Source organism: Pteropus vampyrus, unplaced genomic scaffold (genome assembly GCF_000151845.1).
Source record: "Pteropus vampyrus isolate Shadow unplaced genomic scaffold, Pvam_2.0 Scaffold357, whole genome shotgun sequence".
Lineage (NCBI taxonomy): Eukaryota > Metazoa > Chordata > Mammalia > Chiroptera > Pteropodidae > Pteropus > Pteropus vampyrus.
In genome coordinates this window covers 1,501,044-1,514,499 of record NW_011889138.1, presented here as the reverse complement: position 1 = coordinate 1,514,499, position 13,456 = coordinate 1,501,044, and the positions used below count along the sequence as shown (strand labels likewise).

The window sequence follows — 13,456 nt, the reverse complement described above, 5'->3', positions numbered from 1 at the left end:
CCCAGGGCCGCCGGGAATTACCGTTCGCCCCTAGCCGCCCGCGGGAGGACCTGCCGGGCCCCGCCCGGCGCGCAACGTCACCACGCCGCCCCAGGGAGCGCTGGGAAATGCAGTCCGCAGCCAGTAGAGAGCCGCGGGGGGCTCTGGGAAATGGAGTCTACAAGCGGAAGTTGGCAATGGCAACACTCTGGCCTCGTTAAGCCCCGAAGCACATTGGCCCCGCTGCCCGCCCGCGCTGTGCTCGACTCGACCAGTGCCGACGGCATCAGTACCGTGCACCAGGTCGGCGCCCCAGCCCACTCTGTCCGCCCTCGGTCAGCGCCACCTCCCTCCCAGGCGTCAAACGGAAATCTGATTGAGGGAATGCTCCGGGGCATGCTGGGAATTAAGTCACAGCATGTAGTCACAGCATCTAGGTGAAGGAATCTGATAGGAAAGGTACTCACTCGATGGCCCTGGAGTCCCAAAAGGTAGAGAACTAATTTTTCCATAGACCTTATCATAGAGATTTCCTCATACCATATGACTTATTTTGGGGGACTATAATCCCTTCAACTAGAAATGAGCTTCAGGAGGGCATGGATTTATTTTGTCTTCTTCGGGCGCTCCTTGTTCCCAGAGCCTAGACCTGAGCCTAAGAGTAAGCGATAGAAAATAGCTTTTGAATGAATAAGTGAATGGATTTCCTCGGCTGTGTGAAACACCAGGGCACCATGGGAAATTGAGCCCGCAATTCCCACGTTACTCAAGACAATTCGCTCCACGGCTCCCTGGGTGGCCTCTTAGGGCATGCTGGGAATTAATTTGCGGTACTAAGGTCACGGCAATTGGCCAAGAGCCTCAGGGAACTCTGGGAAATGTAGTCCGCAGGGCCACGCCCCTAACGGTTCAGTTGGTCCTAAGCAGAGCCTCCAAACACCCAAAAAAATCAGGCTCAATGGCAAGAGAAGTCTAAAGTCCCTGTTGATAACCCTTGGATCATAACAGGAAAGGAACCCAAGGTCTGGGTGAACGCCCTTCTCCCGCGCTCACCAAGGAACGTGGAGCACGCCAGGAAATGTAGTCCAGCCTTTACTTCCTTGCAAACCATGCTGGGATTTGTAGTCCAAGGCGAGGCGTTGGAATCGCTTCAGAAGGCGAGTGGTCTCATGCACAGCACTGTAAAGCATGAAGCAATTCTCACCTGAGGTATCTTGCTCCTAAACCCAAATTGGGGAAGATACGGGCACTTTGGGACCGGAACAGAGGCCCATGAAAGTGGCACAGAGGTGCTGAAATCTGGACAGAGGCGACAGACTCCGCCCGCTCTCAAGTCCTTGGGCCTGTGCAAAGAATAAACTACAAAACCCACGAGGCCTGGGGAACGCCAGCCGTAGATAGAAAAGGGTTAGCAACCCTGGTGGCTCTTGGGGTGTGTCGTCCTGAACCCCACGGTTCCCATACCGATACACACCGATCTTCTCCAGGGAACCTAAAAGTCGTTAATCAACCGTATGCTATGTATTTCTTGCCTGTATGTAACCTCGACACATTATAATTGTGTGCATTTTCGATTGTTTGTGACTGAGTGTGTGCTGTTTATGGGTGCTTGTGTTTATGATGTCTGTAGAAAGCTTTGATGTGAATACACCTGTACTTTTGTGACTGTGATCGAATATTTGTGGGAGACACAATTTAAGGTATCTGCTCACTCCACACAACAAACGGACGTACTCCCACCATAAGCTCTATTAGCAATCTTTACGCTGCCTTTAGATTCAGGTTTAAAAATTATCTGATAGGTAGAAGATGTTGGTTGTGTACAGGCATTTTCATACTCCGCTCATTAACATTCTCTAACTTCAGAAAGATTTTTTTAAAAAATGTTCCCTCTCCCCCACAACAGGCAGAAAACCAGACGCCAGGCTACATCATAAAGATGGTTCAGATAAAGGGATGAACTGAGAACATTGGCAAAGTAACCAGTTTACTCTCCTGTCCAGTGTGGAAACAGGGCTAACCAAGGCACACTATAAGTCAGTTCTGATTTCTGTTATTTTTAAACTGTCCTTGCAAAAGTTATTTGCACAAAAGAGACTTTTACATTTAAGAGAGAAGTATATTGTGACCTGCCTGTGGAGGCTGGTGGAACACTCTTATTGTCATAGTTAAAGCAGGCTGCTATGACAAAAAGACCACGGACTGGGGGTCTTAAGACAGCCATCATTCCTCACAGTTCTGGAGGCTGGAGATCAGATGCCAGCATGGCTCAGTGCCTCTGAGAGCCCTCCTCCTGGCTTGCAGACAGCCACCTTCTCGCCATGTCTTCACATGGTGGAGAGAGCAAGCTCTGGTCGCTTCCTCTACTCATGACGACACTGACCCCATCATAGGGACCCCATGCTCAGGACCTCAGCAAACCCTGACCACCTCCCAAAGGCCACCTCTGAACACCATCAAATTGGGGGTTCAGGCTTCCACTATGGATTTAGGGGGACACAAAACTTCAGTCCAGAGCACTCACCCCTTGAACAAAAGCAAGACCCTAGGACAGTAGCCACACAACTGACGGAGCCTGCACCAGGACAGTGTCATGAAACAGAGACCCCCATCTCAACTCAGACTCTCAGGAGTGAGAGAATTCAACGCACTTGCTTGAGCCAAGGTCATTTGGGGTTTCGGGCCCAGTAGCCAGACCTATGTGCTCACTAATGTAGGCCCCATTCTGAAAGTCACAAGAGCAGAGCGACAAAGTATGGGCATTAATTTGTCACTGAACTGATCCTCCCATGGGCAACTTTGCAATTTTTTTTGTTTGGCTTTGCATTTCTCAATTCAGATATACTTCACATGCTGAAATGTTTACCATTTCAAAGTGTACAACTGAGTACTTGTTAATGTATTCACAAGATTGTGCCACCACCATTTAAGTCCAGAACATTTTCACCACCCAAAAAGAAACACCATCCCCTTTAGCCCTCACCTCCACCCCTTCCCTTCCTCTCCACAATCCCTGGAAACCACTAATCTAACTTTGTGTCTCTATGGATTTGCCTTCTGGAAACTTGATATAAATGGGATCATATACTATGTGGCTTTTTGTGTCTGGCTTCTCCCACCCACTGAGCATCATGTCTTCAACGTCCATCCACATTGTAGTGTGTGTCAGTGCATCATTCCTGTTTATGGCTGAGTAATATTCCATCATACCCATTCATCAGTGAGGGACACTTGGGTTGTTTCCACCTTGGCTACTGTGAACAATGCTGCTGCCACATTTGTGCACAAGGTCTCACGTGGACCTATGTTTCAGTTCTCTCAGATACCCAGGAGTGGAACTGCTGGGCCTTAAGGTAACTCTATGTCTAACATTTTGGGGAACCACCAAACCGTTTTCCAAAGCAGCTACCCCATTTTTCTTTCCTACCAGCTGCGTGTGAGGGTTCAATGCCACGTAGCATCGTAATGATAGTTGAGGATTCTCCAAGCAGCAGCGGGTTGGTGATAAGTCAGCTAACTGTGAAAGGCCGGCTGCATGTTAATAATAATCAAGGAACTCAGCAGGTGGAGCATTTATTTCAAGATACAGATGGGACAACACTGCAGCGGCTCCCAAGTGCTTCAGGGTGGGCCACCGCCAAGGTGCTCACTTCCAGCGGCCTCCGACGCGGCCCTTCCCTGCCCCCTTCCGGCTGCAGGAGAAGAACAGGGTGTCAGGAAGGAGGGCTGCCCTGACATCTGAGATGGGCCCCCCAAAATACCTGCCCTCCCTGCCCAGAGGACGAGGTGGGCAAATGTGTTCTCATTAAGGTTCATCGACGGGTGAAGCGGTTCATGGTCAAAGGCCAATCCCGCTGACGTGTGGGACTGGGCACCTACGGTGAGCTGAGATATCTGTATGGGTGCTAATACATGTGTGTGATGAAGGGGCTGGCACTCCTGACCTGTGGGGCCTGACCACTCTGCCCTGGGGTGCTGTCCTGTGCAGTGTAGGGTGTTGAGTAGCAACCCTGGCCTCCCCCCATGCAGTTGTGACAACCAAAAATGTTCTGGACACTGCCCAATGTTCCCTGGGAGGCAACATCGGCTCCCTTCTTTGAGAACCAGTGATTCAGAGGAACATGGAAACGGATCGAGACCCCAGAAGAGAGACAGAGGACAGAGAAAATGACAGAGAATGAGGGACAAAGATAGAGAAAGGCACAGATGCCAAGAGGGGGTGAGGGGCTGAAACTCAGAGTGAGGAGGATAGAGAAAGAAGGAGACCCCCTGAGGGAGGTTGTGGGGCGCAGGCCAGTTCACACTTACAACTTCTGTGCATGGCTGATGCGGTTATACAGCACGTTGATCTGTGGAGGGAGGCGGGAAGGAGATGCTGGGACAGTGGGGGACAGGCCGGCCCACCCTTGCCCCGTCCTATCCTGTTCTGGCCTAGGCCCCAACAGAGACACGTCTCACCTCGTATCTCTGCTGCTTCAGCTTCGCCATCAGATCAAACTTCTCAGACTCCAGCTGGTGGATCCAGTCTGACAGTTCCTGGGCCTTGTCCCTGGTGGGCAGACGGGCTGTCATAGGGGGTGCTAGGCCACACCCTGGGCTCAGAGGGGTTGAGGAATCATCCTAAGCCACACAGTGCACCTCTGAGTTTGGTGTTATTGGTGCCATTTTATTAATAATTGAGGCCCAAATATTCAACGTGAATTGAAGCAAAGGGTTTTAAAATCTCTGCCCACTTTCCCCCTTTCCAGAAGGCAGATTTGTATTTCCTTAAGGGAGAATGAGGTCACAGTCATGGACCCAGGTTCTAGGGTTAGAAAGCCCTGGTTCGAATCCCAGCTCTACCATTCTTTGGGGCGGGGGGGTGGAGGGGGGCAGTGGCTAAGGCCAAGTGACTTCCCCTAGGAACCCATTTCCCTCTCCAAAAAAAAGTAGAAACAAAACTGAAAGAGATAGCTAGTTGTCCACCCAATATCCCTTCTCTCTTTCTTCCTCAGAAACAGAACTTTTTGCAATAGGCCTAGTTAACAAGCCACTCTCCTCAATCTCTTTTGCAGGTAGAGGTGGCCAGTGGGAGGTCACCGGATAGGACTTCCAAGAAAGGTTTTGTGCTGCTTCCCATGCAACGTCTTTCTGCTGCTTAGATGTGATGGCTGGAGCTCCAGCAGCTATATTGGACCATTTTGAAGATGGAAATACTGAACTAAAGTGGTAGAGTTGAAGAGTAGGAGCCTGGGGTCTCTAATGATTTTGTAGAGCTGTCATACCACCTGTGGACCATAGACATTTTCTATGTGGAAAAAATAATAAAGCTCTGCATTTTAGGATGCTGTAGTCATATCTGTTACTTGGAAGCCAAACTTATTAACTGATAAAAACCTACTGCATTGACATGCTGTAGGATGAGATCATGGATGTAGAGTGCCTGGCACATACTCAACACTCAACACAGCTAGTTGTTACTACTCATTTTATTACTAGCATTCCTCGTTTTCTTTTGCCAGCTAATGGTTTTCAAAAGCCCTCTCCTCCATGGTATATTTTATTTAAAAATTTTATAGACTTTCATATGACCTCTTTGTAATAAATAAAATTTAAGTAAGTGGAGATCCTTCCAAAAATATTAGTGGACCCTAATTATGAGTGGATGTGTAGTGGGGGACAGGAAAAAATAGGGAAAGTGAGTATTAACTATGTTATTTTATGCCTAGTGTGCTCGGGAGGGCAGGCGCATAGCCGGCGGTGGGCTGGAGCAGCTCACGCACCTTCCAAGAGCTCACTCTCGCATCTTCTCCGCATGCAGTATCCTCCCACAGTTAGCTTGAAATCAGCATAGCGAGAATATTTACACTATGGAAATGAGTAAATGCTCAAATCTGGATTTTTGCCCCTGGAGATCCAGCTGTTAAACATTTACCATCACACGGTTTTATAACACTGTCATGAGGAGCACAGGCGACTACACCAAATGACCGTCTGGGTTCCAATCCCAGCTCTTCCACTGCAAGCTGTGCAATGCTGGAAAGGTTACTTAACCTCTCTGTGCCTCAGGTTGTTCACCTTTAATATGTGGATAATAACAATGTTGACTTTAGAGGGTTGTAAGCACTCCACAGTGAGCTGGTGCTGTTGTTATTGTTGTTGTTGTTGTTGTTGTTGTTGTTGTTGTTATGTCATTGACCTTTCACAGCTCTGTGAGATAGAGTTTCTTGTTACATCCTCATTTTACCAACGAGGAAAGTGAGGCCCAGAGACATTAAATAACACCATTAAGGCAACATAATTTCATAAATATCATTGAGCAGTGTTGTCTGGCTTCCTACCATATTACCTCCAAGATTCACAGGTCTTGTCACCCACAAAAAGTGGGTCCTATATCAGTGACACATTTCACAGAGGAGGCTACAGGGACCCAGAGAGGGAGGAACAGTTACCCAAAGTCTCACAGCCCTGGGGCTTCCACCACCCGGATCTGGATGAGGGTCCCCTTATCTCTCTGTCTCATACCCCGCAACCCCCTCCGCCACCACCTACCGGAGCTGGTCCTCTCCCATGTGGTCAATGTTTAGAGGCTTTCTACGTTCAGATAGGATGCGCTGTTTCATCTCCCGGCCCGTCTGGCGCTTACCCCGCTTTTGTTCTGCCTGAGAGTTAGAAAGGGGACATCCTGAGCTGGTGGATGGAGCCTCCAGATGGTTCCCCATGTGAGGATCCTGGGGTCTGCACTCCTGTCCACCATCTCCCCTAGGACCCCAAGCCCTTTAGTTGCCTCCTCCCTGGGATCATGGACCTCAGGCCCCAGCAGGCTGAACTCACCTTGACCAGGTAACCCCCAAAATGGGCCCCCATGTTGGACAGAACCTTCTTCTTTTTGGCATCATCCTCAGCCCGCTTCTTGGCCTCCTCCTCTTCCTTCCGCATCTTCTCCTCCTGTGGAGAAGCGGGGATGAACCCTCACTGAGGGGACAGGGCACTGAAATGGAGATGTGGGCGGGGCCTCAGACCCAATGATAAGAGACAAAGTCAGGGTGGGAACAGTCAGAGATGGTGAGTTCTCCCCTGTCCCTTTCAGGCCTGGCTGTGTGACAGCCTGCAAGTCCCTCCTCCTCTCTAGGCTCCAGTATCCTTCCAGTGACACTTAAAATGGGGAGGGACGTGCTTGCTTTCCCTGCATTTCTCCAGCCTGAGGTGGACAAAGAGAACTTGGCTCAGTGACCTCAGTACAGATACTCACCCTCTGTGGGCCTTAGTCTCCCTTAGTTTCATAAGATGAGAATGACCATCCTCAGAGGGTCAAGGAAGATAACTGGTGATGGCAGTGGAGGGCTTGGGACAGTAAAGAGGCTGATGGCCTCGAGCCTGAGGAAGGGGTTCTAGAATGTCTAGTGAAAACATTACTACATCTAGAATGTGCGTGCATTGCATGTTCCAGAAATAGTGGCTTGTCCAAACCAAACCTCCTCCGCACTGGAAGGGCCATGAGGTGGATTCGATGATTTTCGTATGTCCGGCACTCTCTACCCGAGTCAGCTTCCTATCACAGCTATAATTTGCAAACTTAGTGGCTTAACACAACACGAATTCATTATCTCATGGTTGTGCAGGTCGGGAGCCAGACATGGGGTCTCACTGGGTTAAAATCAAGGTGTGAGAGGGGCTGTTCCTTCTGGAAGCTCCAAGGAAGCTCCAGTCCCCTGCCCTCTCCAGCTTCCAGGGACTACCTGTACCCCATGGTGAGTGAGCCCTTCCTCCATCTTCGAGGACCTGACTCTGATGTCCAACCCCCCTCTTATAAGGGCATCAGGCCCACCCACATAATCCCTATCTCAGGACTCTCACCCATATCTGCAAAATCCCTTTTGCTGTGTTAGGTGCCATCATCAGACTCTAGGAATTGGCATGCGAACACCTTTGGGAGACTATCACTCTGCCTACCGCATCACCCTACTCCTACTCCTACTCCTTAAAAGTGGTCCAAGTGGCCCCTCCTTGATGCCAAGGCAGGTCATGTTTCCAAGCCCTAAACCAATGGGCACGTTCTCACCACTGTCCCCAACTAGGGATAGATGAAAAACTCCAGTTTGCCTGGGACAGACAGGATGCAGAATTGTCAGGCTCAGACCAGGGAAGTCCTAGGCTAATCGAGATGAGCCAGTCACCCCAGTGTCCACATAAAGATGGCCCAAGGGGTGGGAAGAGAAAGGCTAGGTCTTTGTGACATTATTTGAGGCCCTTGATTCAGCCATGCTTGAAGCAAGCCTCGCCTTAGACTTTAGAGCCAATAAAATTCTCTTTCTGCTGAATTCCAGAAAGATCCTGGAATATAAAGCATGAGGGCTTTCTCAGGATCCCAGAGAATATCATGAATGGAAAATGGAGCATCCAGTGGAAGAACAGTATCTGGGATCTCAGGGTAGGTCACCCACCGCCAGCTTGGCCTGTCGCTCCCGCTCCTTCTCGGTTCTGAAGCGCTGTTGTTCAGCTCTCTCCGCCCGGCGCCGCTCCTGGGGACAGAGAAGAATTTGGGGAGCGGGGTGCAGGGACCATCACCTACAAGTCACCCCTACCCAGAGGAGATTAACAGTGGAGATGTGCAAGTTTGAGTGTGGCCACACTTGGGTATACTCCCCAAAGTTTCAGCCTCGGGTCTGCACTGGGCGGGGACCACTCTCCGTTGTCGCCCAGGACCCAAAGGACGGCGTGGAGCGAGTGGAGGATTTAGGGAGCCCCACCTCGCCCCACTCACAATGCGGTCTTTCAGAGCAATAAGCTCCTCTTCTTCCTTCTTGCGCTGCTCAAAGTGCACGTCAATGAGCGTCTGCAGCTCCAGCAGGTCTTTTTCCATGCGCTTCCGGTGGATGTCCTACAGGACAGCGTGTGGGAGCCCTGTCATTCCCCGGCAGCCCTTCTGCGATGTCGGGAAGGGAGCCCTTCCCAGCAGGAGGCGATAAGTTTGGCAGTTTACAAAATGTCCAGCAGATGGCAGCAAAGCACTGCGTTCTGACCCTCCTTGGCTTTCGGGACTTAATTCCAAAAGAGACCGAACGGGCCACCTTTTCCTCATTTGCACGAAGGCACCCTAAGGGCTAGCAGCGGCGCCTGGGGACGCCCTCTGTGCTACTCACATCAAAGTCCACACGTTCCCCTTCCGGGATCTTTGGGGGAATCAACGGAGGTACCGGGCGGCTGAGTGGACAGAAGAGGACAGACTGAACAGTGTGACCTCCCTGACACTGCCCACTATGCTGTCTTAGCATGGCGGCCACCAGCCACGCGTGGCTCTGAACACCTGAGATGTGACTTGTCCCAGTCGAGGGGGACTGTCGGTGAAACCCATACCTGATATCAAAGACGTGGTACAAACGTGGTACAAACGAAATAATCTAAAATATCTCACATTTTATGTGAACGACCTGTTGCAATGATGAAATTTGGAATGTTGCGGGTTGAATAAAATATATTGAATCCTACGTGTTTTATTTTACTTTTTAACCTGCAGCTAGAAAAAAAAATTCAATGTTTTCTACTCCATTTTCAGTGAAGGGCTGCTGGAGGGGGGTCAGCCCTCTGCCTCTCTCTCTTTCTTTGGTCCGCGAGCCCTTTAAGGAGTTTTGCCCTTTTATTCATTTGTAGTACACTTTCATGATCAGTGTCATTCACCCCCGTGACTTTAATCAACTGTGATTATCATTAATTCCTGAAGATTGGCCGACGCTGTCTGCAGCCCAGACTCTCTCCTAAGCCCCAGACAACTTCTCCAGAATCTCCGCTCCTCACTCACAGACACATTGCACAGTGCCCTGGCCTTGTGCTGTGCCCTTGTGCCCCAAAGCCTTTGCACATGCTGTTACTGCTGCCTGCAATGTCCTTCCCCTGATACACTCCATCCCCCTGAGGCCTTTTCTCCTCTAACAAGCCTTCCCTGAGCCTAGGGCACATCTGTCTTCTCTTACCCAGATCTGACCCTATTCTGACCCTATGTTGACCCTATGCCTCCTTGGCTCAAAACTCTTTCATAGCCCCCCAGTACCCTGGCCTTCATGTCCCCACCCTGCACTCGAGCCACAGTGAAATTCCCACCACTGTCCAGAGACCCAGAGAATTACTGCTTACAGGTCTTTTCTCATGCTCAGGCCCCAGTGTCGCCCCCTCCAGGACCCGTTCCACTCTGTGAGGTCTCATGTCCTCCCCTAGTTTAGGGCCTTTCTCATCAAAGGGACCTGCATCTGCATCTGCTCCTTGAGAGACTGACCTAGGTCCTACCATGGGACCTTGCACGCACCACACCGTTTTCGCGTCTGCAATTTCCCTTCTACCTCCTTCAGCCAAGTGGGCTTCACCTGCCCTGGGAAGCCTTTCATGATTGGCCAGGGCACATGTAGAGCCCTCGTCTGTGTTGCTCTGGTACCCTGGCTGCCACTGCTGTGTCTGAGTCTTGTTCATCACCTGGGCAGTCAGGGTCTGAGGCGCCAGATACAATGGGAGGTTCTCCGGATACATTTGCCGAAGGACGGCATCACTGACCAACCTTTCCTCTGCTATAATTCCCCCCACTCTTCTCCTCTGCCTGCCTCGCACTCTATCTCTGGAGGCGGGGGATACTCAGAAGGATACGATTGGGAACACCCACTCCCTTAGGATCTCACCTTGGTTTGGGGCGCTCCTCTTCTGGTGGGGGGATACAAAGACATAATTAGCCAGAGTTCATGGATTGGGCCTGACACACCCAGAGGAGGCAGCCCCCAAGATGCGTCCCCCCACCCCCGGCCCCGTTCACTCCTGCTGCTCTCCAGGGTGGGGGAGGGATTGGGACAAGACAACGGGAGAAGGGAAACCAGGGTGGCCGTAAAAGAGGAAGAGGGTCACACGCATCAGATATACATTCAGAACCGGTGTGGGTTTCCCCCTCCCACTCTTCTGAGAGCCCAGGGGTCCAAACCCAGACCCCCCCTCTTACGTACCCAGAGCTCCTGCCCTCCTCCATCAAGACCCAGCAGTGAAGTGGGGAGGGGGGATAAGCCCTCTCTTCTTTCGGTGACCCAGGAGTTGTGTCCCCAGGCCCCTCCCCCTTGGGGACAGAAGAATCCCGCCTCCCAGTGCCAGCCCCTTCTACAATCCAGGCCCCAACCTTTGAATGTATATGGAGGAGAAAAATAACAGACAGGGTTGGGAGTGAAGATGGGGGCGGAGGGCGCCTCTCCACAAACACCCAACCCTTCCGTAAGTATTTCTCCAGGCTGGGGAAGAAGCCTTGGGTGTCGGTCCCTTTAAGAACGAAAGGAAAGGGTTAAAGCCGCTGCGAGGCGATTTCCTTTCATGGCCACAAGAGGGCGCGCGGGCTCTTCGGATCTTAAAGGACCCGGCCTGTGGCGGGTTAGGGGGGCGAGAGGGAGCCCTCGTGGAGGTCTGAGTCCTGAAGTTATCTGGGGGCTCCCGGGCCCCGAAATCGTCCTAGGGAAGCGAAGCAGCTGCGGTTACCTCGCTCTGCCACCGGCTCCGGCTCCTCGGGGGCTGGGGAGAGGCAGGGGCGAAGCGAGGATTTGGGGAGCAGGGTTTGGGGGTGGGGGAGCGGCCACACCCAGATGCCGGAGGAGAGAGAAGGGAAAGAGGGGACAGGCTGTTAAAGGAACTGAAGCAGAAACCCTCGGAGCCCCCATACCCCCACCGCCGTCTCCACCCCTGGACAAGCGTCCTCACTCCACCCAGCCCCCGGCCGGACCCCCGCGTCCAACTCCAGACCTGCGGAGTCCAGGGCCTCGCCGTCCTCCTCAGCAGCCTCCTCTTCTGGAAGGGGTAGGACAGAGGAGAGGGGACGTCAGGAGCCGGGAAGGGGGGGGGTGGGAGAGACGGGGACTGGGGACCCAGTACGAGTCTCTGCTGGGCTAGGGACCTCCTGGGTCTCAGCTGCACGTGTGTACAATGAGCTTTTTTCACTGACCGTAGGGAGACTGAACAGAAAAACCAGGGGTGGGGGCGTCTGGGCAGGATGGGCTCACCCGCTTCTCTGCACTGGCCCCTTCCCAGGAGCCTTCCCAGGAGGGCGCCACACCTCTCCTCACCTCCCATTGGCTGAGATCCGAATAGTGTCCCCAAGCCCCCCAGGCCAGCATAGTCTCCACTCACCTTCTGGCTGCTCCCTGAGGACAGGTGCGAGGGAAAGACAGAGGGGAGAGTTAGACATGTTGGAGGGTGGAGTGTCCCCACCTCTCCAGGGCTTCAGTCCTCCCGCCAGCATCACTCACTCCTCATATTCCTGTTCTTCGGTATCCGACATCCTGGTACGACCTAAAGACCACAGAGAACAGGCGGAGTGGGGTGGGGTCCCGAAGGAGGAGGGGCTGGGGGTCTGGACTCCCAGGTCTGAGGCAGGAGGGTCTGGGGGTCTAGACTCCTGGGTCTGAGGGAGGAGGGGCTGGAAGCTGATTCCTAAACCATGTGAGGGTAGAGCTTTGGGAGGTGTATTCAGGGCACAGCCCCAAAGGTGCAGCTCGTGCCCCCGCTCCCAGCTGTCCTCTTTTGTCTTATGACAGGTCCATGGGAACCCGATCTGAGTTGGGATTAGGAGAAGGTATTTGGGAAGGGACAGTGGCCTGAAGACAATAGCTGCCCCACCCCCAGGGGCTATTTTGGGGGGATGTTATAAATGTGAAATAGAGGACACATCCTAAAAAGGGATTCGGGGGAGTGGGGGCTTCTGGAGGATTCAGTCACACCCGGTCCCCTCTCCCACCACAGATGCTGCCCTCAGCCTTTGGCTGGTTATCTCCCCACTTGTCTCCTTTCACCTTCACCCACAGGAGCAGGAGCAGGAGCAGGAGCAGGAGCAGGGTCTGTCCACAGACCTCATCCTGACCCCACAATATTTAGAGCCCCCAATATTTGACACTCCCAGGCCCCAATGTGTCATGTGACTCCCCCAAAATCTGGATACCCACAGATCCTGAGACCCCCAATTTATGATGCTCCAGCAAGTCCTCATATCTCCAGATTGAGACTCCACTAAGGCCCCAGTTCTTGACCCCTCCTAAATTCTGAAACCTCAAGATCATGAGACCCCCAAAATCAGGATGCCCAGACTCAGAGGCCCAATTCATGAGACCACTGAATTATGGCACTATGAGATCCGACACCTGCAATCCGAGGACGGCAGATCCTGAGACCTCAATTCCTAGAACGCCAGATCCTGAAGCCTAGACTGACATCCAAGCCCAGATACCCCCAATTTCTGAGATTCCTTGACTCTGAGACCTCTGGGACACCCAAATCCCAGCAAATCCTGATTCTGTAACCCCCAAAATCTAAGTTTCCCTTCCATCCTCAATCCCTCTAAGGCCTTGGTCTCCCAAATTCCCAGATGTCCACATCTGTTCCCCTCCGCCTCCATCCCTCTTCACACACCTCCCTCCCCCCACCCTCCCACCGGGATACCGCAGGGCCATTACACAGTTACCTAAGTCTGGGTCTGCAGAGGCACTAAACC

At 52.2% G+C, this 13,456-nt stretch overlaps 1 protein-coding gene across 1 annotated transcript; it reads right to left on the bottom strand.

Moving 5' to 3' along the window:
- Positions 1-3,536: 3,536 nt before the first annotated feature.
- On the bottom strand, positions 3,537-12,045 carry TNNT1 (troponin T1, slow skeletal type). The gene is made up of 12 exons (XM_023522824.1): positions 11,973-12,045; positions 11,716-11,760; positions 11,455-11,487; positions 10,623-10,644; positions 9,102-9,162; positions 8,723-8,839; positions 8,403-8,480; positions 6,793-6,906; positions 6,511-6,620; positions 4,438-4,528; positions 4,288-4,328; positions 3,537-3,671 (listed from the first exon to the last, which is right to left on the bottom strand). Exons 1-12 carry the CDS (start codon positions 12,040-12,042, stop codon positions 3,626-3,628), a joined length of 828 nt encoding a protein of 275 aa, XP_023378592.1. The 5' UTR covers positions 12,043-12,045; the 3' UTR covers positions 3,537-3,625.
- Between the last annotated feature and the right edge of the window lie 1,411 nt (positions 12,046-13,456).